Source organism: Pristiophorus japonicus, chromosome 6 (assembly GCF_044704955.1).
Source record: "Pristiophorus japonicus isolate sPriJap1 chromosome 6, sPriJap1.hap1, whole genome shotgun sequence".
NCBI lineage: Eukaryota > Metazoa > Chordata > Chondrichthyes > Pristiophoridae > Pristiophorus > Pristiophorus japonicus.
In genome coordinates, this window is record NC_091982.1 from 795404 (window position 1) to 822037 (window position 26634).

Sequence of the window (26634 nt, forward strand, 5' to 3'; positions counted from 1 at the left end):
CCCGGGGGTGGAGGGGAGAGAGGGCCCGGGGGGGAGAGGGGAAGAGAGAGAGAGAGAGAGAGAGAACCCCGGGGGACAGACCCCCCTCCCTCCGGGCTGGTCCCCCCCCATCCCCGGGGTTCTTTTCCCCCCCTCCCCCCCAAACCCCCGGGGGGCCGCTCTTCCCCCGCTCCCTTCCCCCGGGCCGCTCTTCCCCCCCCCCTCCCCGGGGGGCCGCTCTCCCCCGCTCCCCCCCCCCTCCCCGGGGGGCCGCTCCCCCCCCCCCCGGGGGGCCGCTCCCCCCCCCCCCCCCCCCGGGGGGCCGCTCCCCCCCCCCCCCCCGGGGGCCACTATCCCCCCCCCCCCCCCCCGGGCCGCAGCAGCCGCTACACAAAGAGCCAGGAGCAGAGGGGACGGGCTGGAAGTTACAAATCACAATTCTGTTGCTTTCCAAACTTTTACTTTTATTGACGATAAGCCAATGTTTGCTGCCGCCCAGACTGCAACTCTTCAAAGTGTTCACAGATACTTTTAAAATAAAATAAACCTTCCCTGGGTTAAAAGCCCCGGATTGTGGGAGGGGGGCGACAGAGAAAGCGCTCCCAGCGCCAGCCCTCGATAGGTGTCCGCGTTCTGGGTATTGTTTAAAAAGTTTAAAACATTTCATTAATTTTTTCTGGAATCTACACCCAAGAAAACATTCTGTGAAGTATTTGGGTGAAAGATTTTTAAACAAAATCTTACTCCTAACTCTTTAACCGCTGTTAAATAACTTTTTATCCCCGCCCCCCGGGCTCCTGCCAGCTCAAAGCCCCGAAGTGCTAACTTTGGAAGATCCTTTTGTTCGAAGTCAACTCGTTCCCGACTGTGGGCTTGAACTTTTGTTTTTGTATTTCACGTCGCTATCGGATGGTTGAGTTCGAGAGATAAGGAAGTTGCTTACTCGACACGGCGCTGATTTATTCTGAGACCTAGCTGTACAGTCCAACCTTTACAACCGTGCGGCTAAGCGGAGTCCTGAGGTCCCCAAGAATTATTACTCCATACGGGAACAGGTTATCTAGCTGTCTATCTTTCAAGATATTTTGTTCAAATTTCCTCTCAAAAGCTGAACGTTACATGCAAAATTCCCAGATTATAAATAAATGGAAATTGTGTTTTCGTTGGTATCTGGTTCTGTGTGCCAGATTTTATTTAATTTTGAAACCTTTATCTATTGGGAGCACTACTTTAACCCTGAATTGTCTACCCCTTTTATTAGCATAAGATACTTGCCATGTAGAAAAATATGGACTTTGTACAAATTCTAAACTGAGCCCAATAAATATTTTACCATTTCTCTGCATATGTAACTTTCAGGTTTAGTGCTGGGTGTTTTTGGGTTCATCACCTTGGGGGGAAAGCACTTGCATCCCCTATAATCTGGAAATCACTTTTTTTTTTACTGCTCCATAGCCTGACATTGGTAGTAGGGGCAATGCTAAAATCTATTAAGGATTGGGGTACTTGGAAAATAATAGGATTGGGCAGTCAACATGGATTTATTAAAAGGGAAATCATGTTTGACAAATCTGAGTATTTTGAGGTTGTAATGTGTATTTGGATTTTCAGAAGGCATTTGATAAGGTGCCACATGAGGTTATTGAACAAAATTAGGGCTCATTGAATTGGGGGTGATATACTAGTGTGGATTGAGGATTGCTTAACAGACAGAAAATGGGTGTAGGAAAAAATGGATCATTTTTGAGTTGGCAGGCTGTAACTAGTGGGGTGTTGCAAGGACCAGTGCTTAGGGCCCCAGCTATTCACAATCTATCAATGATTTGGATGAGGGGACCAAATGTAATATATTCAAGTTTGCTGATATATTCCCACCTAGCTTGGTAAGTTGTGAGGAGGATGTAGACTTCAAGGGGATATAGACCGGCTAAGTGAGTGGGTAAGAACATAGCAAATGGAATATAATGTGGAGAAAAGTAAAGTTATCCACCTTGGTAGGAAAAATAGAAAAGCAGAGTACTTTTTTTTTTACATGGAGAGATTGGGAAATGTTGGTGTTGAGGGTCCTGGGTGTTGTAAATGAATCACTGAAAGTTAACATGCAGGTACAGCAAGCAATTAAGAAAGCAAATAGTATGTTGGCCTTTATTACAAGAGGATTTGAATGAGTAAAGATGTCGTGTAATTATATAGGACCCTGGTGAGGCCGCACCTGGAGTATTGTGTACAGTTTTGGTCTCCTTGCCCAAGGAAGGATATACTTGCCATTGAAGGAGTGCAACAAAGGTTCACCAGACTGTTTCATGGGAGGGGGTGGGGGGCCCTAATGAGGAGAGATTTGGTAGATTAGGCCTATATTTGAGTTTAGAAGAATGAGGTGATTTCATTGAAACATACAACATTCCTACAGAATAGAGGCAGGGTGGATGTTTCCTCAGGCTGAGGAGTGCAGAACCAGGGGTCACAATCTCAGAATAAGGGGTCAGCCATTTAGGACTGAGATGAGGAGAAACTTCACCTGGGTGGTGAATCTTTGGCATTCTCTGCCCGAGGGCTGTGGAGGCTCAGTCTTTGAGTATATTCAAGACTGAGATCGATAGATGTTTGGATATCAAGGGATATGGGGATTGTGCAGGAAAGTAGAGTTGAGGCAGAAGATCAGCCATGATCTCTGAATGGTGGAGCAAGCTTGAGGGGCAGAATGGCCAACTCTTGCTCCTAATGTTCTTCTATCTAGTTAAACAAAAACATGGAACCCTTGCTTTATATGCTAGATATTGAAATGGCTTGTGTGCTTTTATTTGAACCTTGTTCTCTACAGAAGGTGTACTGATGACCATTTTACATGTGCAGTTTCAAACCATAAACTAGTCCCTTTTTTTATATAACTGAGTGGCTGTATCAATATCAGCCCTTCATACAACAAAGTGCTGTACTTGTTGCAAAAGCAGCAGTATTTCTGCAACCATGAGTCACTTCTTCCTTGGGTGGACTGTCTTCTGCAACATTACCTCTAGCATCTTGGATGATGGCAACAATATTGTTGTTCAGCAGATGATCCCCCATATCTGTCTGGTACAATGAACCTTTCTTAGCCTCATTCTAAGTTTGATACTGTAATTAATTGTCTTTCTCTCTTTTTCCTCTTCCCCACTGCCCCTCTTCTTTCTCTCCCTCTCCCCCCCCCCCCCCCCCCCCCTGGAGTACCTCCATATTAATGCTAAGAATGGGTTTAGACCAGGATACTTTGATCATTAAATTGAAGATAATGGAGTTTGTTTAAATGGTACTGGCAATTTACATACACTGAAGCTTTACTCTGGCTGTAGTCCAGCAAATGTGTTGATTGTTGTACTCATTATGTTCAAATGGAGAAAGTCTTGACCATATAAATATGAAGGATGGCACCCTTTTTGTTTCCAAAACTTACCATCTGGCAAATAATCCATTTTAGCAGGGAAGGATTTATAAATTGAATTGACCTGTATACCCCTGGAGGCTGTAATAGTTCTACTAAAATAGTAGACCTACTGCAATAGTTCTAGTAAATGGATCTAGGCAGACTGTGCATGAGTTTGACCAGAATAATTTTTCCCTCAGCTGCTGTTTTAATCATTTAATAGTTGTAGGTTTTGGGTGTATTTTTCTCTCCAGATAACTTCAAACTGAGGCATTCAAAGTCTGGCTTACTATCTCCAGTGATTCTTTGCCATTCTGAGTTGCATGATCAATAAAAGTTTATAGGGCAGCTTGAATTGTTTCAGGATGAATTGGGTGTTTTCATAAACATCTTGGGACAACTTGTCATAAACCAACATACACCTGCAGATAGGCATTCACCAGCAGACAGTTTTATTTTTGAAATTTCAAGCCAATGATGAGATGTGGGCTGTACCCCTTTTCCATCTCCAGCCAACTAATTCCCTACATGAATGGAAGAGCTGAAGGTGCAATGTCTGATTAACGGCACCAATTTGTTTCAGATATTAGGGTTCAATCCTCCTATCTTAGTTAAATTTCATGTCATGGGAATTTTCCATTTTTTTCCCAAGTATCTAAACTGCCAAATGAATCCAATTCAAAGTATAGGAATGGATATTGTGTTCACCTTACCATTTGTGAAAGACCTTTCCATTTGTCAATGAATTCCTAATAACCAGCTTGAACATAAGCAAAATAGGTTTGGACAATAATTCACATGTAGACCATCTCTTTAGCAGCTAAGGTCATATTCCACAACTCTTTGCAAGGACCTCCCAATTTAAAGGAAAGGCTAACCTTAAACCTGGAGATTAGGTCATTACCCACAGGACTGTGGGTAATGGGCAGTATTGCAATTTGCATACAAGCTTATCTTCTACTCTTTATCCCTGAACCATATGCCCTAGATGCACAGTGAAGGGGGAGGGTAACTACCCTTGCAGCAATTGAAAAGTTTTGAGTCTCCAAAACACTGACTAGAAAAGTGGCCATCTTGCTAAGTGCTCTACCAACTTGAAATTATACAATTACTTGCATTTTAATGGTAGTTGTATAACATGCCTTACTGCTTTACAAGGCAGTAGTCCCTGGGTAAGAGGGGATGAAAACATGGTTCAAGAGAGCTTTTGAAGGCAGAGGAGTGGTGATGAGGCATAATTGCTGAGTGCCAGTGGGCAGGATATAATGGTTGCAGGAATGGTTGTGTTGGGTGGGTGGAGGGATTGGAGACTAAGTAGACTGGTGTCAGGTGATGTGCCCATGAAGGGATTTGAAGATAATGGGCATCTTGATCTCTTGCAAGAATGGGAAGGGTGTCTGCAGGTTTTACAAGTAAAGACTAGGAATGCTCTGCTCTGGGTGAGTTGCAGTTAATGGAAGGTAGATGTGAGGATGCTGCAAAGAGGGTATTGCCTTGAGGTGCTAAAAAGGGTAAATTAGAATTTCAGCAACAAAAATGGGGTGGAGGTGGATATTCTAGATGTGGAAGAAAGCAGTCTTGAAGAATTAGATGTGAGGGAAGAACATAAGAATTAGGAACAGGAGTCGGCCATCTAGCCCCTCGAGCCTGCTCTGCCATTCAACAAGATCATGGCTGATCTGGCCGTGGACTCAGCTCCACTTACCCGCCCTCTCCCCATAACCCTTAATTCCCTTATTGATTAAAAATCTATCTATCTGTGACTTGAATACATTCAATGAGCTAGCCTCAACTGCTTCCTTGGGCAGAGAATTCCACAGATTCACAACCCTCGGAGAAGAAATTCCTTCTCCACTCAGATTTAAATTGGCTCCCCCGTATTTTGAGGCTGTGTCCCCTAGTTCTAGTCTCCCCGACCAGTGGAAACAACCTCTCTGCCTCTATCTTGTCTGTCCCTTGCATTTTAAATGTTTCTATAAGATCACCCCTCATCCTTCTGAACTCCGAGTAAAGACCCAGTCTACTCAATCTATCATAAGGTAACCCCCTCATCTCCAGAATCAGCCTAGTGAATCGTCTCTGTACACCCTCCAAAGCTAGTATATCCTTAAGTAAGGTGACCAAAACTGCACGCAATACTCCAGGTGCGGCCTCACCAATACCCTATACAGTTGCAGCAGGACCTCCCTGCTTTTGTACTCCATCCCTCTCGCAATGAAGGCCAACATTCCATTCGCCTTCCTGATTACCTGCAAACTAACTTTTTGGGTTTCATGCACAAGGACCCCCAGGTCCATCTGCACCGCAGCATGTTGTAATTTCTACCCATTCAAATAATATTCCCTTTTTACTGTTTTTTTTTTTTCCCCAAGGTGGACGACCTCACTTTCTGACATTGTATTCCATCTGCCAAACCTTAGCCCATTCGCTTAACCTATCTAAATCTCTTTGCAGCCCCTCTGTCCTCTACACAACCTGCTTTCCCACTAATCTTTGTCATCTGCAAATTTTGTTACATTGCACTCTGTCCCCTCTTCCAGGTCATCTATGTATATTGTAAACAGTTGTGGTCCCAGCACCGATCCCTGTGGCACACCACTAACCACCGATTTCCAACCCGCAAAGGACACATTTATCCCGACTCTCTGCTTTCTGTTAGCCAGCCAATTCTCTATCCATGCTAATACATTTCCTCTGACTCCGCGTACCCTTATCTTCTGCAGTAATCCCCCTTCGATCCCCTTAGCGTGGACATTTCTAATCATAGAATCCTACAGCATCGAAGAGGCCATTAGACACCCGCTTATGCTGACTCTTTGGTAGAGCTAGCCAATTAATCCCTCTCCCCTGCTGTTTCTCCATAGCAATGTAAAAGCATTTCCCTTCAAGTATTTATACAATTTGCTTTTGAATGTTACTATTGAATCTGCTTACACTTTTCTTTCAGGTGCACACCTGATCACAACTAGCTGTTTATATTAAAATTTCCTTATAGCCTCTGGTTCTTTTCTATAATCTTGTCTATTAGCTCTTGGATTATTTCACCTTTTCAAAGTACAGGCGTAGCCTTGCCATCCTCCCTGTTGGAGCACGAGCATAGGAGAGTTACACCCACCAGTATCGACTGAGGCTGAGTAATACAAATCCACTATTTTAACCATTTTTTTTTAGACTTGACTTGGTATTACTGTATAATGTCATGCATGCCTGTGTTTCGATAGCTAGTGTTTCTGCCATCAACTATTTCCCCAGTATGTTACTTGTGTAAGGTATGTTTTTTTTGTACACAAACGTGTACATGATTCACGGTTTCAATTCCAGGTTGAAGTTGCTGTGCAACCAAACTTTCTCAATTACCCAAATGCAAATTTTAGTGGTGTAAAGTACCATTTTTGCATTCCTTCATGGTTAAAATTACTGTCCAGAAGCAACAGTGGGGTTACCTTTCATTATTAGCACGACACTTTGCAAAGTCATGCTGGCAAATCTGTTAACTTTTTTTTGTTGAATGAGTTTAAAAATGGATGCAGCCATTAATGCCCATCTTATTGATGCAAAGTGGTTTTGTGTTGAGTTGATGCAATCGTATAACCCTGCTTATGCCTGCAGGCTAATGTTGACTTTTGTTCATAGTTTGAGCTTCTAGACTTCCAAAGAGCTTCCTCTGGCCAACAACAGATCAAAGACCAAGCTGTGCTGTGGAGGTGGCAAGAAAAAAATGGCTGTATAGAATGAGGGCCCTGGCTTACCCTTCTGTCATGGAGTATTCCAGAGGGGGAATTTTACCTTGAACATGACTCTTTGCTAAAGCCCTTCACAGGGAGACCTTGATTAAGCAATCGATGAGTGAGTAGGCCTGGTATGTGGCATGCCTACTCACTTGGACTTGGTCAGAATATTAAAGGGTGATGCAAACTGCCTTGGCTGAAGAAGAAACTTAATTTGGAATGAAACCATGCTTGTTTTAAAGGTGTAACCAACTGCTGAAACTGCATTTCCCACTCCATCCTCTTGGAGGAACCATATGAGGCATAGTTTGGCCTGCACGATGTTGGCTATGTGCTCTCATTAGAGTTATCTGCTTGTGAAGAACTTCTAGGACACATTTTTTCTGTTTGAGCAAATGAGTAGAAATAAATGCATGTGCAGACCATACACACTACCTAGATTGCAGTCATGTGAATGCAGCATAGCTCCAGTCCGACATCAATGGTACAAGTAGGCATGAATTGCAAGTATTAACCTGTTTTTGGGTAGTTGTGGGAGAGTTCTGGTTTTAGTAGACATTAGTGCAACAAATGTTAGTTTTACAGCTGTTTGTAGCACATCTGTCTGGGTGTTTGCTTCAGTTTTGTGCTCTAAAGTGGTTCTAAAATTAACACCGGTTTGACTGCAATATGTTCTTTATAGCATTGTGCAGCTTTAACTGCAAAGAAGCAGTATGGTAAAAGGGCAGATCTGAAGTTTTTTTCCTGTCTACCTTGTGGTGTACTTGATCAGATGATGAGATCCCAGGAACTGTTCCAAGAAAACTGAAGATTATCACTGCTCATAATTTACTAAATTTTTCCTTTTGTCTTCTACCCCCTCCCCAACCAGTCTCCCACAAAATGTCTTGTTTATCAGAATTTAGTCTTGTATGTGATATAATTTAAATTACTGTTTAACTTGTGTTTTAGGAATTGTACAAGGGGTTAAAAGGATAGTAATGTCTAATAGAATAGCTCAAGTCAACTTTTGTAATGTGCTGGAAATGGGATAGAATTTTACAGCACAAGTGACCATTTGTCCTTTTCCTGTATTGCTTTAATTGTTTTCTTCAATCCACTTCCTGTTTTTTCCAATCCATTTCCTTCTAAAAGCTAATAGTGCATTCCATGTCCTTACAATGTGATGAAGCAAAATACTATCAATCTTTAATAACTTTCAATCTCACTTCATATTCTTAGCCTCCTTTTTGTTCTTTTGATGTTTTGATAACTAATGAAAATGTTTTTGAACCCCTTGGGTTTCCTTAATTTTCTTTGCTCTGGCAAAAAGGGCACCAAAGCCCTAGTTTCTTTAATCTCTCATAATTAAAGCTTCAGTACCTGGTATTTAATTTCTGCATCCTCTTGACCACCTTCCTAATGTAGGATACATGAAACTGGACACATTATTCCATGTGCATTCTAACCAATTATTTGCATAGGATTGATGTTGCCTCTTGTACTGTATATAAAGTACAGAGGAGATCTAAAAAAAGAATAAGGGGCAAAGAGTATAAAAATAGATTAGTGGCTTTAACAAATGGAACCCAAAAGTCTTATAAACAAACTAACTGTAGTTCAAGGACAGGGCAGCTGATTAAGGACCAAAATGGAAATATTCATGGGCAGCAAGCATGGCTGAGGTACTAAATGAGTGCTTTACATCTGTCTTCACTAGAGAAGCTATTTTTTTTTAAAACTCATTCATGGGATATGGGTGTTGCTGGCATTTATTGCCCATCCCTCACCATCCTTGAAGGTGGTGGTGAGCTGCCTTATGGAACCGCTGCAGTCTTGAGATGAAGATACTCGCACAGTGCTGCGGGGAGAAGAGGGAGTGTTTTCCTTTGTCGTAGCTGGGTCAAAATCCTGGAACAGCGATCTATTTACAAGGCAGGGTGGTGGATTGGAGGGGAACTTGCAGGGATTGGTCTCATGTGGCTGCTGCCCTTGTCATTCTCGGTGGTAAAGGATGTGGGTTTAGGAGATGCTGTTGAAGCCTTGGTGAATTGCTGCTGTCCCATCTTGTCAATGGTGTACACTGGTATACCATGGCTGCAATGATGCAAGGAGTGAATGTTTAAGGTGGTGGATGTGGTGCCAATCAAGCAGGCTACTTTGTCCTGGTTGGTGTTGGGTCTGGATGAGTGTAGTTCCAACACAAGTGAAGAATATTGCACCATACTCCTGACTTCTGCCTTGTAGATGGTGGAAAGGCTCTGGGGAGTCAGGAAGTGAGACACTTGCTGCAGAATATCCAACCCTTGTAGCCACAGTATTTATGTGGCCTGATCAGTGGTGACCCCCACAATATTGATAAGGGATTTGACAATGGTAATGCCTTTAAATATCAAGGGAAGGTGGTTAGACTCATGTTTGAGATGATGATTGACTGGCACTTGTGCAAATGGTACTTGCCACTAATCAGCCCAAGCCTGAATGTCATCCAGGACTTGCTGAATGTGGCACAGACTGCTTCAGTATCTGAGGAGTTGCAAGTGGAACTGAACACTGCGATCATCATCAGCTGTAAAGGAGGAAGTAATAGCGATATTGGATAGATCGAGATCCAGATTTCTGCTAACCTTTGTGAAAAGTGCTTTCTTCTTGATTTGCCGCATTAGAGGAAATAGTTTCACCGTATCTCCCTATCCAATCCTAAACACTTTGATCAGATCACCCCTCAGTCTTCTGTACTTGAGGCGATCCAAGCTAAGTTTACAGAACCTGTCCTAATTTAACCCCCTCAACCCCAGTATAATTCTGATGGATATGTGCTGCACCTCCTCCAAGGTGCCCAAAACTAAACTATACTCCAGATGTGGTCTGACCAAGGCACTCCACAACTTGAGCATTGTTTCCTCCCCTTTATATTTGACCCCACCCCTTGAGATGAAGGCAGACTTTCCATTAGCCTTTTTGATTGCATTTTGTACCTGTCTGCTAACTGTTAATTTGAGTGTTTGAGCAATCTTATCCTCCAATTTCTAGTTTCTCATCATTTTGAAAATACTCCCAATTTAATTTTCTCCCACATTGAATTCCAATTGCCAGTTTTGCCAACTCAATCTATGTATTTGCAGTTTCCTACCCCATCAGCATTTGCTGGCCCTCCCAAGTCGTCAAATATGGTGAAAATTTGAGACTCTTTTACTCTGCTTAAATATCTATTGGTGCTCCATTTTAGTTGTTTGCCTCCTTGTCCAAAGAACTCTAGCTTCCATCCCTGATATTTGTGTGGGATTGTCTAGGTTGTACCCTAAACATTGCTTTACATGTCCCTTGCTATTTGTCACTATCCATAGTCTAGTTAAATTTTGCCTTGTTGAAATTCTTTCTTGGAAAATTTTTTATCTTTAATGCCTTCCCCTTCAATTTTATCTTTAACTTGAATATTAGTTGTTGTTTCCTAGATGTTCCCCTACACGAGCATTGATTATTGCCCCATTTCATTAGAACATAAATAGGAGCAGGAGTAAGCCATTTTGGTCCCTTGAGTCTGCTCACCCATTCAATAAGATCATGGCTGATCTGATCTTGGGCTCAACTCCACTTCCCCACCCACTCCCCATAACTTGACTTATCATTCAAAATCACTTCATTTCCAAGAACCTGTGTTAATACGGATTATTTTTTCCCTCAATCTGTTTCAGTGAATACACTGACGCGAACACCCTCTTGCCTTTTCTGTAAAAGACCTTTATTGAAGATTCTCCGGCCGGGACTTGTCAAGACAAAGGAACACTCTCTCTCAATCAGAGCCTGTTTACCTTCCCCTGGACAAGCCCCTTTTCAGCGTGACACAACAACAGTTATACATTTTCAAAACAGAACACATTTGATTAGCACTTGGTCTATCCAATCCCTTTCTGTGCCCCCCCCCCCCCCGAGTACGTCCAATGGCAGACAAGAAAGTCTCCCAATTAGGGCTGGTGTCAGGGTCAGGTTAGTTATAGCTTTGCTACACTCTTCACTTATCAGTAAAGAACCCAATTAGTTTCCTTTCCTCATCAGTAAAAGCTATTACTTTTTCCCTCTTATCTAGGATTGATTTCTTTCTTTGTGCTGCCTTGTGTCTTTCTCATGACCCGTGTTTAACCTCAACCTCAACTCTTGGTAACCCCTTTTTTTTTTCTGTCGATTCTGCAGTTATCTGCATCTTGACATTTCTTTAGCTATTTTCCCATGATTCCCTATCTCCATCCTTTTGCCACATTCTCTATCCATCTACCACATTCGCAACCCTTCTTTACACATTCTCATTCCCCCTTTTATCATTCCATGATAACCCTGGTGACTATTCCAGGAGTATCGCATTTTAGCCGTGCGCATTCTCTTTCCTGATCCTCCTTGTTATCTGAGTCTGCCTCGAGCCTCTTCGCAAGGTCTTAACAATGCCTGTTTAGGTTCTCCCATCGTATCCTGTTGGAATATTATTGAATTGATAACTTCTGGAGCCTTGGTACAAGGCTGAAGAGAGGCCTTTTACCTCCTTATGGGCCAGTGCAGGAACCAGCACTTTAACCCTTGTCCCGCTGGTACCCCTAATGCCAAATATTTCTCTTGCATTTCCCCCCTTTTGGCCCTTGGCTATAAGCCAAGCTGGCCATATTTCCCAATAACTATCTCCCTGTAGGCAAGTTCCAGATAGGTTCGTTCACCTGGGTGGCCATCTCCCAAGCTTCGGGACCTCCTGAAACCTTCCCACAGAGTTATATAAGGTAAGTCCTTCCTGTAGGACTGCTTAAATTTTCATCCCTTATGGCCTTAATCATAGTGTGTGCCCTGACTTATCGTTTGGCCTGTTTAATTCGTGCACATGTTAATCCCATCATGACCATCAGAACCAGACCCTGTATTACTACAAGTACATGTAATATTATTCTTATCCATGGGTGAATTTGAATATTAAGTCCAATGTCCCACAGCTTTGAGTACCAGGGCTGATCAGTCAGCATTTTGTTAGTGTCTCTCTAAGTTGTCTATTTCTTCCATCAGCCGGACATACTGTCGTCTTTGATTCTGGATTCCTTGCACCAAACGTAATTGTTCCTCATTATAGTTCCGGTATCTGTTTGCCTTGCGGTTCCCATACCGCCTCTTCATACCCTTCTCGGAGGGTATCCGTGGATGATTTCCGTTGTCTCGGGATATATGTGGTATCCATTTACATCTCTTTTTCCCATGGGCCTGAAACAGAAGTTGGGGTTGGTGATGACACGGGGGGTGACTCCTCCCCTGGTCTTAATCGCGGTTTAGCCGCTCCTGTGCTCCATTCCCTTTAGAGCAGCGATTGTTTCGGAATCATGTTTGAGGGGTGATACTCAGCATGCATCCGTTTGTTTGGTGGAATCTGCAATCATCATTCGTCATTCGTGGCGTACTTCGACATAAAACCACTTGGTTAATTTTATAACCGTCAGTTATGTCAATGCCTTTGGTACTATTAATTTTAACCACCCGTCTGGCAGGCTGATGGTAACGTAACTGAGTTTGGTTTCTCACTTCATCAATATTATCGATCTGATATAAGGGGTCTCCCTTTGTTACATCAAACTGTGGTATGGACAACATAAATCTGATTATATTCACCTGCCCAGTAATACATCTGAATTTCTGCACCCATGCATGACTATTCCTTTGTACCTCGCATGTGGTGTTCATTTTTTTTTTTATCGAGTCCAATTGTTAAGTATGCTGTTCGGAATCCAATCTGGTATGTCTCCATTCTGGAGTTGCTACAAATTATGTTGTACCTCACTTAATATCCAGGCCCCATACCCAGAGCAAACTATCTCAGCCTGTAATCGTTTACTTATATCTTTCCCCATTGCGTGGATCAATTTTATTGTCTTGGCATTTCGGCAATGTATGGGCCACTTGTAACAGTTCCCCTTCCGTGCCATCTCCCAACCGTGCTTGTAGGGCTTGGTTATCCAAGCCCCTCCCCGCTAAACCAGTCCAGACTATGCCATTAAGTTGTTAACCCGGTCGTATATTGCCTACAGGCCTATGGAATTCATTGTCATAACCCCTGCCGCATAACCCGTGCCTAGTGTTTCCAGTATTCCCTTTTTTGTTTGACCTTGCCCTGTTCCATTTCTGACATTAAATCTCAGGGTAGTGGGTTCCGGGCCTTTGAGGATCCGTTGTGCCAGGTTCTGGTATAGACTTATAGTTTCATTCCCACAGAAGCTAGGAAAAATGATATCCATTAGGTTTAGGATAAGTAGTCGCTGACGCACCCCAAATTGTATCCTTTCTTTAGATTCTTTTATTACCAGCCCCCCCCCCCTTTTTGCTCCGCTCCGTTCTCGCCCTTCTGTTTCTTGCGGGGTGGATTTGGCTGCTTGTTTAACTTCATCTGCCCAGGCATGAGCTTCTAGAACTGAAATTCCATCCAGTTGGATTTCTGCGCCCTTTTGGTCCTATGAACTTGCTCCTGTCCTCGGAATCTACTGGCGCCCATGGCATCGGCAGCCTGCTTTATTACAACCGTACTTAATACACTATACATAGCCATGTGTTAAAATAAGTTCTGTCCTTGCTCCAGTCCTTGGCTGCTGGGTTGCATATTTCGGCAGTTAAATTAAACAAAGCTAGTTCATGTAGTTGTGTCTTTCCTGCGTGTGCTATATCTCTCGTAGTCCATCTGTATTATCCAGTGCTTGCGTGGGCCTCAAGGTTCCCAGTATCCTGAGTCTCCAGAGTCGAAGTAGCTGCTGCGGTCCCATCTCGGTGAGTGTTTTACCTGCAAATTTTAAACAGATAGCCTGGTCGTCACCTGGTGTTAGGTTCTGGTCTACTCCTCTTTTATCCATGCATGTTGTGGTCACTCTGTGAAATCGGAGGTACGGTTAGGTTGGGTTTGTAGACTACACTTGCCCACCGTGGGGTACATTGGCTCGATTGCCATAGATGATGGTGCTATGGCTGCGCACTGCACTATCCATCTGGCCCCATTTTTTAAAAATCTCTTCCAGCTTATTTATCTTGGCTTTTAACTCTTGAATTTGTGTTGTTTGAGTATCTTTCTTTTATTTGTATCAGGTGAGTATTATTACATAGGCTAGTTCTGTTTTTATTTTTATTCTGACTATTGCACCATTTCCTCTGTTAGGTGAGTCTTTTTTATTCTATTAAATCCAAATTAATGTCCAGTATAAAACAGCTGTCAATGGAAAGGGTTAACTCCTTTGCAGGTTTGTAAGAAAGCCTGATGTCATTACGTGACTTCATGTAATCCGAAAAATTCTTTTTTTTTTAAGTCTTTGTGCCTTCAAAACTTGCTTAGAAATTAGGAATCCGTTAAAACAGCAGAAATCATTAGTAAAGCCGTCATAATAAAAGTCTTCTCAGCAGGGAAGATGGCATTTTAGAGTAAACTCCAATGTTTTCTTAACTTCTAATTGCCAAAGATTTTTTTTTTGATTTAAAACGAGACCACACATATTTTTAATAGCTATTTTGTTTACTGAAATCCAATTTTCTCACGTTGTGTACCTTCTAATATTTTGTTTTATTTTATGGTCCCGTTCACTGGGCAAATCTTGTTTTATTTCTCTCAGCATAAAATCTAAACATCCGTGCCAGTTCCATTTTCTATAAGAATTAAAAAATTTAGTAAGATTCTCTAATTCCCAGTTCTTTCTGTGCTGAGTTCGCATAGCTTAGATCTTTTCTTGTTATTTTCAAAACCCTCCTGCTTGTTTAGACTGTTCAGGACTTTTCTTGATAAACAACGTCCATTTTGGAAATGTTTCAAACTGCAGTGAAGCTTTCTCGTAATTTAAAACCATTATCACTGTTGAGTGTCTTTTACCTCTTCTAATTTTTTTTTTTCCTTTTCCCAATTAAACCAATATCTTTTTCACAGCAAACATCAACAAGTATTTAGTAAGTTATGTCTCTTTCCATTGCAAACATTTTTTTTTCAGCACTTATTTAGTACGTTATCTTTTTTTCAAACCTTTTAGTTTTATATCCTTTTTTCTTTGAGATCAGATTTAATTTATATTTTTTTGAATTCACCTCAGTATTTTGTTGTGCCTTCTCAATATCTCAATCCCAATTCAAATTTTGTAATTTCAATCTTTATTTAACTTTTTTTTTGAGCTAGAAGCTTTTTTTAAAAGGCATTCTTTATCTCATTCCGAGACTAAATTTATGTCTTTCAACCCAATGTAATCAATCATTGCATGTTTTCTTTCAACAAGTAAGTGAGCGTGTCAAATTCTTTTTTTTTTTCAACCACCGGGACCATGTATTTTTTATCTTTTACTCAACAAACCTATCCTTTGTGCATTTCCTAGCTCCGTAACTTATCATCCAAATAAATCCACACCTGCGTTTCTAACTTAAAATGTCTTAAAACTTCCCACATACAGGACAACACTACAAAGGGTTGAAAAAACTTTCACACTGTTTGGAGAAGTGGGTGGAGCTAAAATAAACAGCTGCTCCACTCTTCCAAACGGGCTTTTAAAAAAAAAACATGAAAACATAAAAATTCATTCCGCAGACAAAAAATCACACAAGGACTCTCTCTCAACGACAGACATTCACAAAAGTCTCTTAACAAAGCTGCTTAATTTTTTTTTTTCTTTGGCTGGCTCTATTTTTGGATCCATGATTGCCCAATCCCACGTCGCCCCGGGGTAAAGAAATATTTTATCCTTGCACAATTCCTTGCGTCGCCCCACGATTTAGTTTTACACAATTTCCCTTTTCTTCTGCGTCGCCCTGCGGTTTTCCTATTCGCGTTGCCGTGCGATTTCCCTTTTCTTCCACATCGCCCCGCGGTTTTCCTATTCGTGTCGCCGCGCGATTTTGAGTCCAATCAGCGCCTAGACGGACTAAGTGATATACAAAGTCGACGACGTACCTGACTTGGACACTTATTTCCTAAGTTAAAAGGTATTCGCCAGATTGACCTGGATCTCGTTCAGACGCTACCTGAGAACCAGCGAGTGGCCAAACTTTCCTCAGACTTTTGGAACTGAAGTGGTATTTTAAAGGGTACTCACTCCAGTGGCCGTCTCATCCAAGGCTAGTCCGTCTCTTAATTCACAAGCTTTTGGCAGCCGTCCATTGAGATCCCACTTCTGACACCAAATGTTAATACGGATTCTTTTTCCCTCAATCTGTTTCAGCGAATACACTGACACGAACACCTTGCCTTTTCTGTAAAGGACTTTTTATTGAAGATTCTCCGGCCGGGACTTGTCAAGACAAAGGAACATTCTCAATCAGAGCCTGTTTACCTTCCCCTCGACAAGTCCCTTTTCAGCGCGACACAACAACAGTTATACATTTTCAAAACCGAACACATTTGATTAGCACTTGGTCTATCCAATCCCTTTCTGCCTTCCCCCCCCCCCCCCCCCGAGTACGTCCAATGGCAGGCAAGAAAGTCTCCCAATTAGGGCTGGTGTCAGGGTCAGGTTAGTTATAGCTTCGCTACACTGTATTCCCTTATCAGTAAAGAACCCAATTAGTTTCCCTTCCTCATCAGTAAAAGCTTACTTTTCCCCTCCTATCTAGGATTGCTTTCTTTCTTTGTGCTGCCTTGCGTCTTTCTCATGACTGTGTTTAACCTCAACTTCAACTCTTGGTAACCCCTTTTTTTTCTGTCGATTCTGCAGTTGTCTGCATCTTGACATTTCTTTAGCTATTTTCCCATGATTCCCTATCTCCATCCTTTTGCCACATTCTCTATCCATCTACCACATTCGCAACCCTTCTTTACACATACTCACCTGACCAAGCACTGCTTTCTTAAACTAAAACCATGCTTATCCAAAAAGCAGTGCTGGATACCTGCATCACTTTACCTCCATCTGTCATTGGAGCCCTAGTCATTATGATTCTGTTCCTGTGTTTTTCTGTAATTTGTCTACATATGTTTCACTAGTCTAATTTCTCCTATTCCTTTCTAACCAAATAGATTCACCTTTTTGCACTATTCCCAAGTGAAATCTTTGATTTAACAATACCATCCATCCCTGACTTTACCTACTCTAGCCTTCCTGAAGTCATGCTCTAGCCTATGTTAAAGTCTGATGAAGCAATCATACCCCATGGTAATTTGTGCCTCCAGCTCTCATTTTATTCACAATACTTGGTGCATTTATGTATAGGCATCTAAAATCTGCCTCTTTCAGGATCATCTTTTAATCTTTTCTGATCTGTTTTATCTTTCCTGCAGTTTCCTTTTGCTTTGGTTTCTCCTCATGCCCCCCCCCCCCCCCCCCCCCTCCAATCCTTTTCACCAAGCACACTAGTTATTTTCCCAGTGAGGACATTGATCCCAGCCTTGTCAGATAAGGCCTGTCTGAGCTGTACAGGCGACTTCGAGTTGGTCCCATTGTTCAGGAATCTGCAGTACTGTAGAAATGAGGCATTTAGCCAGATTTCTTTGGCACATGTAAATGGTAATCTGAGTGAATTCCTGAAAAGGTTTTTACCTTTAGATAAAATTCAAGTTGCAGAGACACTGTCTAAAATTGGCAGGTTGGGGGAGGGAGAAAGTACTAACTGGTTCAAAGACAATAGAACCCTGTGACATTAGGCTAGCCCAGAGCCGCCATGACAGGTGCTGCGGGGCCCATTGCCTGGTTGAAGGCTTGTTCTAAGGTTGCGCAGCCATGAACGAGGGCTCGAGACCAGCAGGCGAAACAATCTCCATCCCAGTAACCTTGAGCATCACCAGCTGGATGCTGCTGCATATGCAGCTTGTAATTTTCTATGGTCAGATGGTTCCCATTTAAAATTATTCAGCTGTTCCAGACAATAGAGCGAGCTCTAATTTGCAACTCCAGATGCTTTGGGACCAGATACCCAAAATTGCCTCAGGAGAGCAATATGATTGAGAACTTGTTTTTTTGCTTAAAGAGCATCGTACAATGAAATTGCTCCTGGTATTTCCATTTCCTCTTTCTGTGCAGGCTCCTGCATTAAGGCCAAGGAAACTAGGTTCAGTTTTGCCCAGTTCAATTACATCTAACCTACTGTTTGCACCATGTATTGCCACCAAAATGTACAAACTAGAAAACTTTCCCCCAGATGTCTTGCCTGTTACAAGTTGTGAAAAACCACACTCAGCCCTGACTGGGTGTGTCAAGGCTCTGCCATGTGCAGCAATTCTGTCCGATGGATGCATTGGTTGTAATCTACAAATTCCCTGGATTCTGGAGCGGTCCCAGCAGATTGGAAAACTGCAAATGTAATGCCCCTATTTAAGAAAGGAGTGAGACCTAAAGCAGGAAACCATAGACCAGTTAGCCTAATGTCATTGGGGAAAAGGCAGGAGTCCATTATTAAGGTAGTAACAGGACATTTAGAAAATCATAGTCAAGTAGTCAACATGGTTTTATGAAAGGGAAATCGTGTTTGACAAACTAGAGTTCTTCGATGTAACAAGCAGGGTGGATAAAAGGGAACTCGTAGATGTTGTGTATTTGGATTTCCAGAAGGCATTCGATAGGGTGCCATATAAAAGGTTACTGCACAAGATAAGAGCTCACTGGGTTGGGGTAATATATTAGCATGGATAGAGGATTGGCTAACTGAAGAGTCTGGATAAATGGGTCATTTTCAGGTTGGCAAGCTGTAACTCGTGGGGTGCCATAGGGATCAGTGCTGGGGCCTCAACTATTTACAATCTATATTAATGACTTGGATGAAGGGACCAAGTGCAATGTAGCCAGATTTGCTGATACAAAGACAGATGGAAAAGCAAGTTGTAAGGAGGATGCAAATAATCTGCAAAGGGATTATAGACAGGCTAAGTTCAAAGAAGCTTCACGAGGTTCATTCTTGAGATGGAGTTGACTTAAAGGTTGGGCCTATACTTAGACATGATGTTAACAAATATGATGTGATTGGGATTACGGAGACGTGGCTCCAGGATGATCAGGGTTGGGAACTCAACATTCAGGGGTATTCAACATTCAGGAAGGATAGAATAAAAGGAAAAGGAGGTGGGGTAGCATTGCTGGTTAAGGAGGAGATTAAGGCAATAGTTAGGAAGGACATTAGCTTGGATGATGTGGAATCTATATGGGTAGAGCTGCAGAACAGCAAAGGGCAAAAAACATTAGTGGGAGTTGTGTACAGACCTCTAAACAGTAGTAGTGATGTTGGGGAGGGCATCAAACAGGAAATTAGGGGTGCATGCAATAAAGGTGCAGCAGTTATAATGGGTGACTTTAATATGCACATAGATTGGGCGAGCCAAACTGGAAGCAATACGGTGGAGGAGGATTTCCTGGAGTGCATAAGGGATGGTTTTCTAGACCAATATGTCGAGGAACCAACTAGGGGGGAGGCCATCTTAGACTGGGTGTTGTGTAATGAGAGAGGATTAATTAGCAATCTCGTTGTGCGAGGCCCCTTGGGGAAGAGTGACCATAATATGGTGGAATTCTGCATTAGGATGGAGAATTAAACAGTTAATTCAGAGACCATGGTCCAGAACTTAAAGAAGGGTAACTTTGAAGGTATGAGGCATGAATTGGCTAAGATAGATTGGCTAATGATACTTAAGGGGTTGACTGTGGATGGGCAATGGCAGACATTTAGAGACCGCATGGATGAACTACAACAATTGTGCATTCCTGTCTGGCGTAAAAATAAAAAAGGTGACTCAACCGTGGCTATCAAGGGAAATCAGGGATAGTATTAAAGCCAAGGAAGTGGCATACAAATTGGCCAGAAATAGCAGCGAACCCGGGGACTGGGAGAAATTTAGAACTCGGAAGAGGAGGACAAAGGGTTTGATTAGGGCAGGGAAAATGGAGTACGAGAAGAAGCTTGCAGGGAACATTAAGATGGACTGTAAAAGCTTCTATAGATCTGTAACGAGAAAAAGGTTAGTAAAGACAAACATAGGTCCCCTGCAGTCAGAATCCGGGGAAGTCATAATGGGGAACAAAGAAATGGCAGACTTTAGTTTGGTATTCACTAAAGAGGACACACAACCCTCCGGATATAAAAGGGGTCAGAGGGTCTAGTAAGGAGGAGGAACTGAGGGAAATCCTTTAGTCAGGAAATTGTGTTGGGGAAATTGATGGGATTGAAGGTCGATAAATCCCCAGGGCCTGATGGACTGCATCCCAGAGTACTTAAGGAGGTGGCCTTGGAAATAGCGGATGCATTGACAGTCATTTTCCAACATTCCATTGACTCTGGATCAGTTCCTGTGGAGTGGAGGGTAGCCAATGTAACCTCTTTTTTTTTTTACAAAAGGAGGGAGAGAGATAACAGGGAATTATAGACCGGTCAGCCTGACATCGATAGTGGGTAAAATGATGGAATCAATTATTAAGGATGTCATAGCAGCGCATTTGGAAAGAGGTGACATGATGGGTCCAAGTCAGCATGGATTTGTGAAAGGGAAATCATGCTTGACAAATCTTCTGGAATTTTTTGAGGATGTTTCCAGCAGAGTGGACAAGGGAGAACCAGTTGATGTGTATTTGGACTTTCAGAAGGCTTTCGACAAGGTCCCACACAAGAGATTAATGTGCAAAGTTAAAGCACATGGGATTGGGGTAGTGTGCTGACATGGATTGAGAACTGGTTGTCAGACAGGAAGCAAAGAGTAGGAGTAAATGGGTACTTTTCAGAATGGCAGGCAGTGACTAGTGGGGCCCCAGCTGTTTACACTGTACATTAATGATTTAGATGACGGGATTAAATGTTAGTGTCATCTGCAAATTTGGAGATACTAAGTTGGGTGGCAGTGTGAGCTGTGACGAGGATGTTGAGGCTGCAGAGTGACTTGGATAGGTTAGGTGAATGGGCAAATGCATGACAGATGAAGTATAGTATGGATAAATGAGGGGTTATCCAATTTTGGTGGTTAAAAACAGACAGATTATTATCTGAATGGTGGCAGATTAGGAAAAGGGGAGGTGCAACAAGACCTGGGTGCCATGGTACATCAGTCATTGAAGGTTGGCATGCAGGTACAGCAGGCGGTTAAAGCAAATGGCATGTTTGCCTTCATAATGAGGGGATTTGAGTACAGGGGCAGAGAGGTGTTGCTACAGTTGTACAGGGCCTTGGTGAGGCCACACCTGGAGTATTGTGTGCAGTTTTGGTCTCCTAACTTGAGGAAGGACATTCTTGCTATTGAGGGAGTGCAGCGAAGGTTCACCAGACTGATTCCTGGGATGGCAGGACTGACCTATCAAGAAAGACTGTCAACTGGGTTTGTATTCACTGGAGTTCAGAAGAATGAGCGGGGATCTCAAACGTTTAAAATTCTGACAGGTTAGATGCAGGAAGAATGTTCCCAATCTTGGGGAAGCCCTGAACCAGAGGTCACAGTCTAAGGATAAGGGGTAAGCCATTTAGGACCAAGATGAGGAGAAACTTCTTCACCCAGAGAGTGGTGAACCTGTGGAATTCTCTACCAGAGTTGTTGAGGCCAATTCACTAAATATATTCAAAAAGGAGTTGGATGTAGTCCTTACTACTCGGGGGATCAAGGGGTATGGTGAGAAAGCAGGAAGGGGGTACTGAAGTTGCATGTTCAGCCATGAACTCATTGAATGGCGGTGCAGGCTAGAAGGGCCAAATGGCCTACTCCTGCACCTATTTTCTATGTTGTCAGCAGTACCCAGTAAGTCTAGGGTACTGCTGACCACGCTAGGGTTGGCGTGACCTCCCATGGTCTGGTCTGGCACTGGTCAGGTCCCACGGGTGTCTGACTAGAGGTACAGCTGTACCAGTAAAATGTAATCCTTTCTGCAGACTGCTGTGAAGGTTTGTCTGGTCATGTGGCTAGAAGCTGAAGTAGCATTGTGGGTAGAAAGAAAAACCATGCTAAGATCTAACTTTTTTAGAAGTAGATTTTGAGATGACTTGCAATGCAGTGTGCTCTGTGTAGGGACTCAGCTGAGCAACCACGAAGTGTTGGAAGGCAGAGTTGTTGAACTGGCTGGGTAGTACTGTCGCATTTAGACCAAACATAATTGTTTAGAAGTTTTCTTCTCGCGTTGAAGTTCAGCTGAAGGTGTCTCTTTCCCTGTTTTCTTTTATTCTGTTTGAGTTATTTAGAAGCTTCAAATCTGACTACTAAAGATTTGCCTTTTTGACTAAACTTTCACCTCTTAAACCACACTGCAGAAAGTGAAAAGATTGAATTGGTGTTGAGGAAACTACAAAAGTGGAAGATATTCTGACTGCTTTTGGTACCATTCTCTAATGGTGCCGTGGACAGTATTAAAGAAGTTAAAGCTGCTTTTTTTTGCTACCCTGAATTGTGAAGTGGACTAAATGTGTCAGTAGTTGTATATAAAACTCTGGTCATTCTTATAGTACATGTCTAATGAGTTTGTTAATATGCAAAGGTGCAATGTGATTTGGCCCTTCTGGGGCAGTGGAGGTTGGTAGAACATGCACTTTAATTGCAGTACAAGTATCTTGTCAATTCTATGAACATCAGTGGGGGGAAATTCCTTTTCTAAATATGCTTAGCAAATCAGAGCAAGTTAAATTCGGTCACCCAAGTTGTTGAGGGCTGCAATCTGACCAATGTTGCTTACAGGTCATTCTGGTTTACATGTTTTTTGTCTCTACATTTTAACTGCTCTCTCTTAGGTTGCAGGTAGTGTGCTTTTGGCAGTGGGTGTATGGGGCAAGGTGAGTCTGGAAGAATACCTGTCTCTTGTAGCTGAGAAAAGTACGAATGCTCCCTACGTACTCATTGGAACTGGTGCAGCCATCATCATATTTGGTTTCTTTGGATGCTTTGCTACATGCCGAGGCAGCACATGGATGTTAAAACTAGTAAGTTTTTTTTACATTGCCAAATTCTCATAATTTTGTCTTTGTAGAACAGTGTAGTGGTGTACTCTTTCAAGTAAAGAAATATTTCCTCCTTTCCCTATTACTTATGGCCCCTAGTTTTGGATTCTTTAACAAGTGGAAACATTGGTCCATAATTTGCGGTTGTAATGGTGAAACTCAGCATTCGCCATCATTACCCTGTAAAACGGAGGGCAACTTCTGGATTTCTGCATTAAAATGTGCATGGCAGACTCCAGAAGTTGCTGTCAGTGATGCCTTGCTGCAGTCCTCACATGGAAATCAATTAGAAATGACTGAATTTGCTGGGTTTTTTAAAAAAAAAACGTGAAAAATTCTTATTGAATGAGGTGTAACTGAGTTAAGTGTACCAAGTAATAATTACTGCTGAACAGCCTCTTTGGCCCTGGAAAACTCAATTTATATTTGTGGTGTAATTTTCTGCGTTTGAGATTTTTAACAAGTTTTTTATTTTAAAGTTTGATATTTCAGCTTTGACCTCAATCCCATGTGTATGTCCCAATCTTTATTTTGCTTTCTGTAAAATTATAAAATGAATAAAACCTGTTGCTTCCTGGTTTGCTATATAAAACATTTTTAATGTGATTGGCTGCTTAGCCTGCTTGATTACATCACTTGCTGGACATCAGAGATCCCCTATGGATGGTGTCAATGAAATTAATGTTGGACTAACCTAGCCCATAAAGCTTTTTTTGAGGTCAGCAATGAATGCTGTCAGTACCTGTTGACCACAATCCAGGCCATTCTCCAGTTAAACCCTGTCCCCTCTTTCGTCTCTCCCAAGTCTTTTCTAAGAGAAAAGCCCTGACCTGTTCAATCTTTCCCGATCGCTGTAATCTCAGTTCTGGTATTATCCTTTGCACTTTCTCCAGTGCTTCTGTCCTTTTCATAGTATGGAGACCAGAACTATGTACAGTACTTGTGTGGCTTGACCCTGACCAGGGTCCTATACAAATTTAACATCTACTTTTGAATTCTACATCCCTAGAAATAAATTCCAGTGCTTTGTTAGCATTTTTAATTGCTTTACTGACCTACAATATTGCTTTAATTTGTTCACCTGTATCCCTAGATTCCTTTGCTCTCCTACCCCGTTCCGTGCCCTTTCAGTTACTGGCTTTGTTTTCCCTTTTTGTTTCTACCTTTTTTATAAATGCATGCCTACTTTCTGGGGAATGTTAAGTGAAATAATTGTTTTTTTCTTTGCCAGTATGCTATGATCTTGTCACTACTCTTCTTGGCACAACTTGTAGCTGGAATTTCTGGATTTGTCTTTCGACATGAGGTAAGATCGATTTTACAGCAACTATGTTGTATTTTGAATGCTCTCTCCTCTCTCTCTCCTCTCTCTCTTTCCACCCCCCCAGAATTTCAAATGGCTTACTTTCACAAACAATAAGTGGAAGTTCTCTTGCAAGGAACTGATTAATGACATTCAGTGATTTTTTTTTTTAATGAAGTTCAGTATGGACAATGGTGTGCATGCTCTCCATAGGGAGAGGTAACTTTGGTGACCTAGGTAATGTTTGTTACTCAATGTCCAACAGTGTGCAATAACCATGAAACAAGGCGATATTGCTAAATCGGAGTTCAAATCCAAATTGTGCTAAAGCTAGATATTACCTTGGTCATCAAAGATTACCCGTGATTAATGTCTGGATGGGATCTTGAGCCCTTTAGAGAAAGTAAACCTGGCATAATCTCTTAGCATGTCTACATGCATGAGGGCATATGCTTGGATATAGCTGTAATAGTAAATTTAGGATAAATATCATAGTGTTTCCTGTAGAAGGTGAAATAGCTTGCCAGGAAGGGTGGTTGAGACCATTGGGCTGATTTACAAACTAGATTATAGGTTTTCTTTTCCAATAAGGATAAAATCAGTGACTGGTAAGGGATAAAGGGCCAAATTAATTGAGGATGCCTATTTTTGCTTGTACCACTGATAACCTGAATGAATTTTTTAAGTTTAGAATATTACCACCCTTGAATTACAGAAGTCAATTGTTTCATGAAGGATTCTAGGACCAGTAAGTACTGAAGCTACTGATCCCAGAAGTCAAAAATAGATGGATGAGCAATTTTCTGTTTTTGAGCTCCTGACATTTCCTATCTTCCACTGATTTTTTTTTTTTGTTTAATTTGCTATTTTGCTTTTTAAGCCTCCAAAATAAAAGGAATGACACACTATATATGGTTGCCTAGCAATATCAGTGTTAAGAGGCAATCCTGCACTCCTTGTATTTGGGTGTTGAAGTCTTCCAAATGGGATTTTTTTTTCCCAGGCTTTTACATTGGAATGTGCCAGTGGTGTGGGTAAGTTGATTTGGAACTTGCCTGACTCTGACCAATGGGAATGTGCTTCCTTAAGTCAAAGATGGAATGTGACTTTGCAATGAGCTGTCCTGTTGCCTAATCTACATCAGTTTGATTTGGCAACTGAAGTCAACTTGGTTACAGAACAGTGTCTAATGGACACGTCTATCATGTAAAAATGGGATGAAATGCTCATTTTCAAATACTTGTAAAGCTTTGCCCATTTCCTGCAGTGCCACCTACTGGCTGTAGTCCTGCAATGCAACATGCTGCATTGTGAGTGCTATCAGGTGGTAACGATGCACACAACTCAATTTGCAATCTGTTCTTTAGAGCCATTTTTCAGTTCATCAAAGCAATGCAATGTTAAGTTCTGCTGATCCCTAGATAATTATTCAGTTCAGCCAATCCAAGCTGTATCTTGTATTGATTGCAATGGTGTTTTGTTAAAAGCTTGATTTTTGGAATGCACTTCAAAATAGTTTTTTTTTGTTACAAACAAGGTAATGGATTCTTGTACAGTGGGTCATCTTTTGTACATGGACACTGGACTTGCATGATTGCAGGCTGGATAAAATGGGTTAATTTGCTGGCTTAACAGGCCGTTGGCTTTTCCCAAATGTTGAATAACCGAGCATAGTTAACTTGAGGCGTTTGAGATTTGGTGATCAGAAGACTTTGTGCTGCAGGCTCTGACTTCAAGCTTGTGTGCCTATTGGCACATGTTTTTTCCATAGGGTTTGTGAATAATAGGATCTTGTTTGAACAACTGGTGGGGTAAGAAAGGTCTGCAGCTTTGCTGTATGCTCTGGATTGTAGTTCTTGATCATATTGCTCACCCTTGACTTGGAATCAAAGGATGGTTACAGCACGGAAGGTGGCCATTCAGCCCGTCGAGCCCATGATGACTTGATAAACAGCTTCATCTAGTATTCAGAAAATTAAGATGTGCATCAGAGCTACTTTGTCCTGAAATGAATGGAATACTGAACGACTGGGATCTTGTTTAACCAGCTAGTAGCAGGGAAAGCTTTTGAATAAACCCTTCCTTTCTTAGCTCGAACTGGAGTGTAAACTTGTATTTACTGTCCTAATTGCACATATAATAGGGGTGAGCTTTGAGCTCACTTGATTGTTGGAAGGTGGGTGAAAGATGCTGGAGATATAGATAATCCAAATTGTGCAAAATCACTTCATTTCCAGTTAATGAGCATGATTCCATCACTTTGCTGTGACCAAAATGGGCATACCACCAGCAGCTGCTAGTGTCTGAAGTCAGGTGGCTGGCTCATGTGTCATTTTACTGATTTTTTTTTTCATTGGTCACTAGAATTTGTGAAATGTAATGCTGTG

General features: G+C 42.0%; 1 protein-coding gene across 1 annotated transcript in view; it reads left to right on the forward strand.

Moving 5' to 3' along the window:
• Positions 1–26634, forward strand: part of LOC139265519 (tetraspanin-7-like) — a 35397-nt gene that overhangs the window by 398 nt on the left and 8365 nt on the right. The window contains exons 2-3 of the mRNA XM_070882535.1: positions 22738–22926; positions 24176–24250. Coding sequence (XP_070738636.1) covers positions 22738–22926; positions 24176–24250 — 264 coding nt within the window. The remainder of the gene's footprint in view (positions 1–22737; positions 22927–24175; positions 24251–26634) is intronic.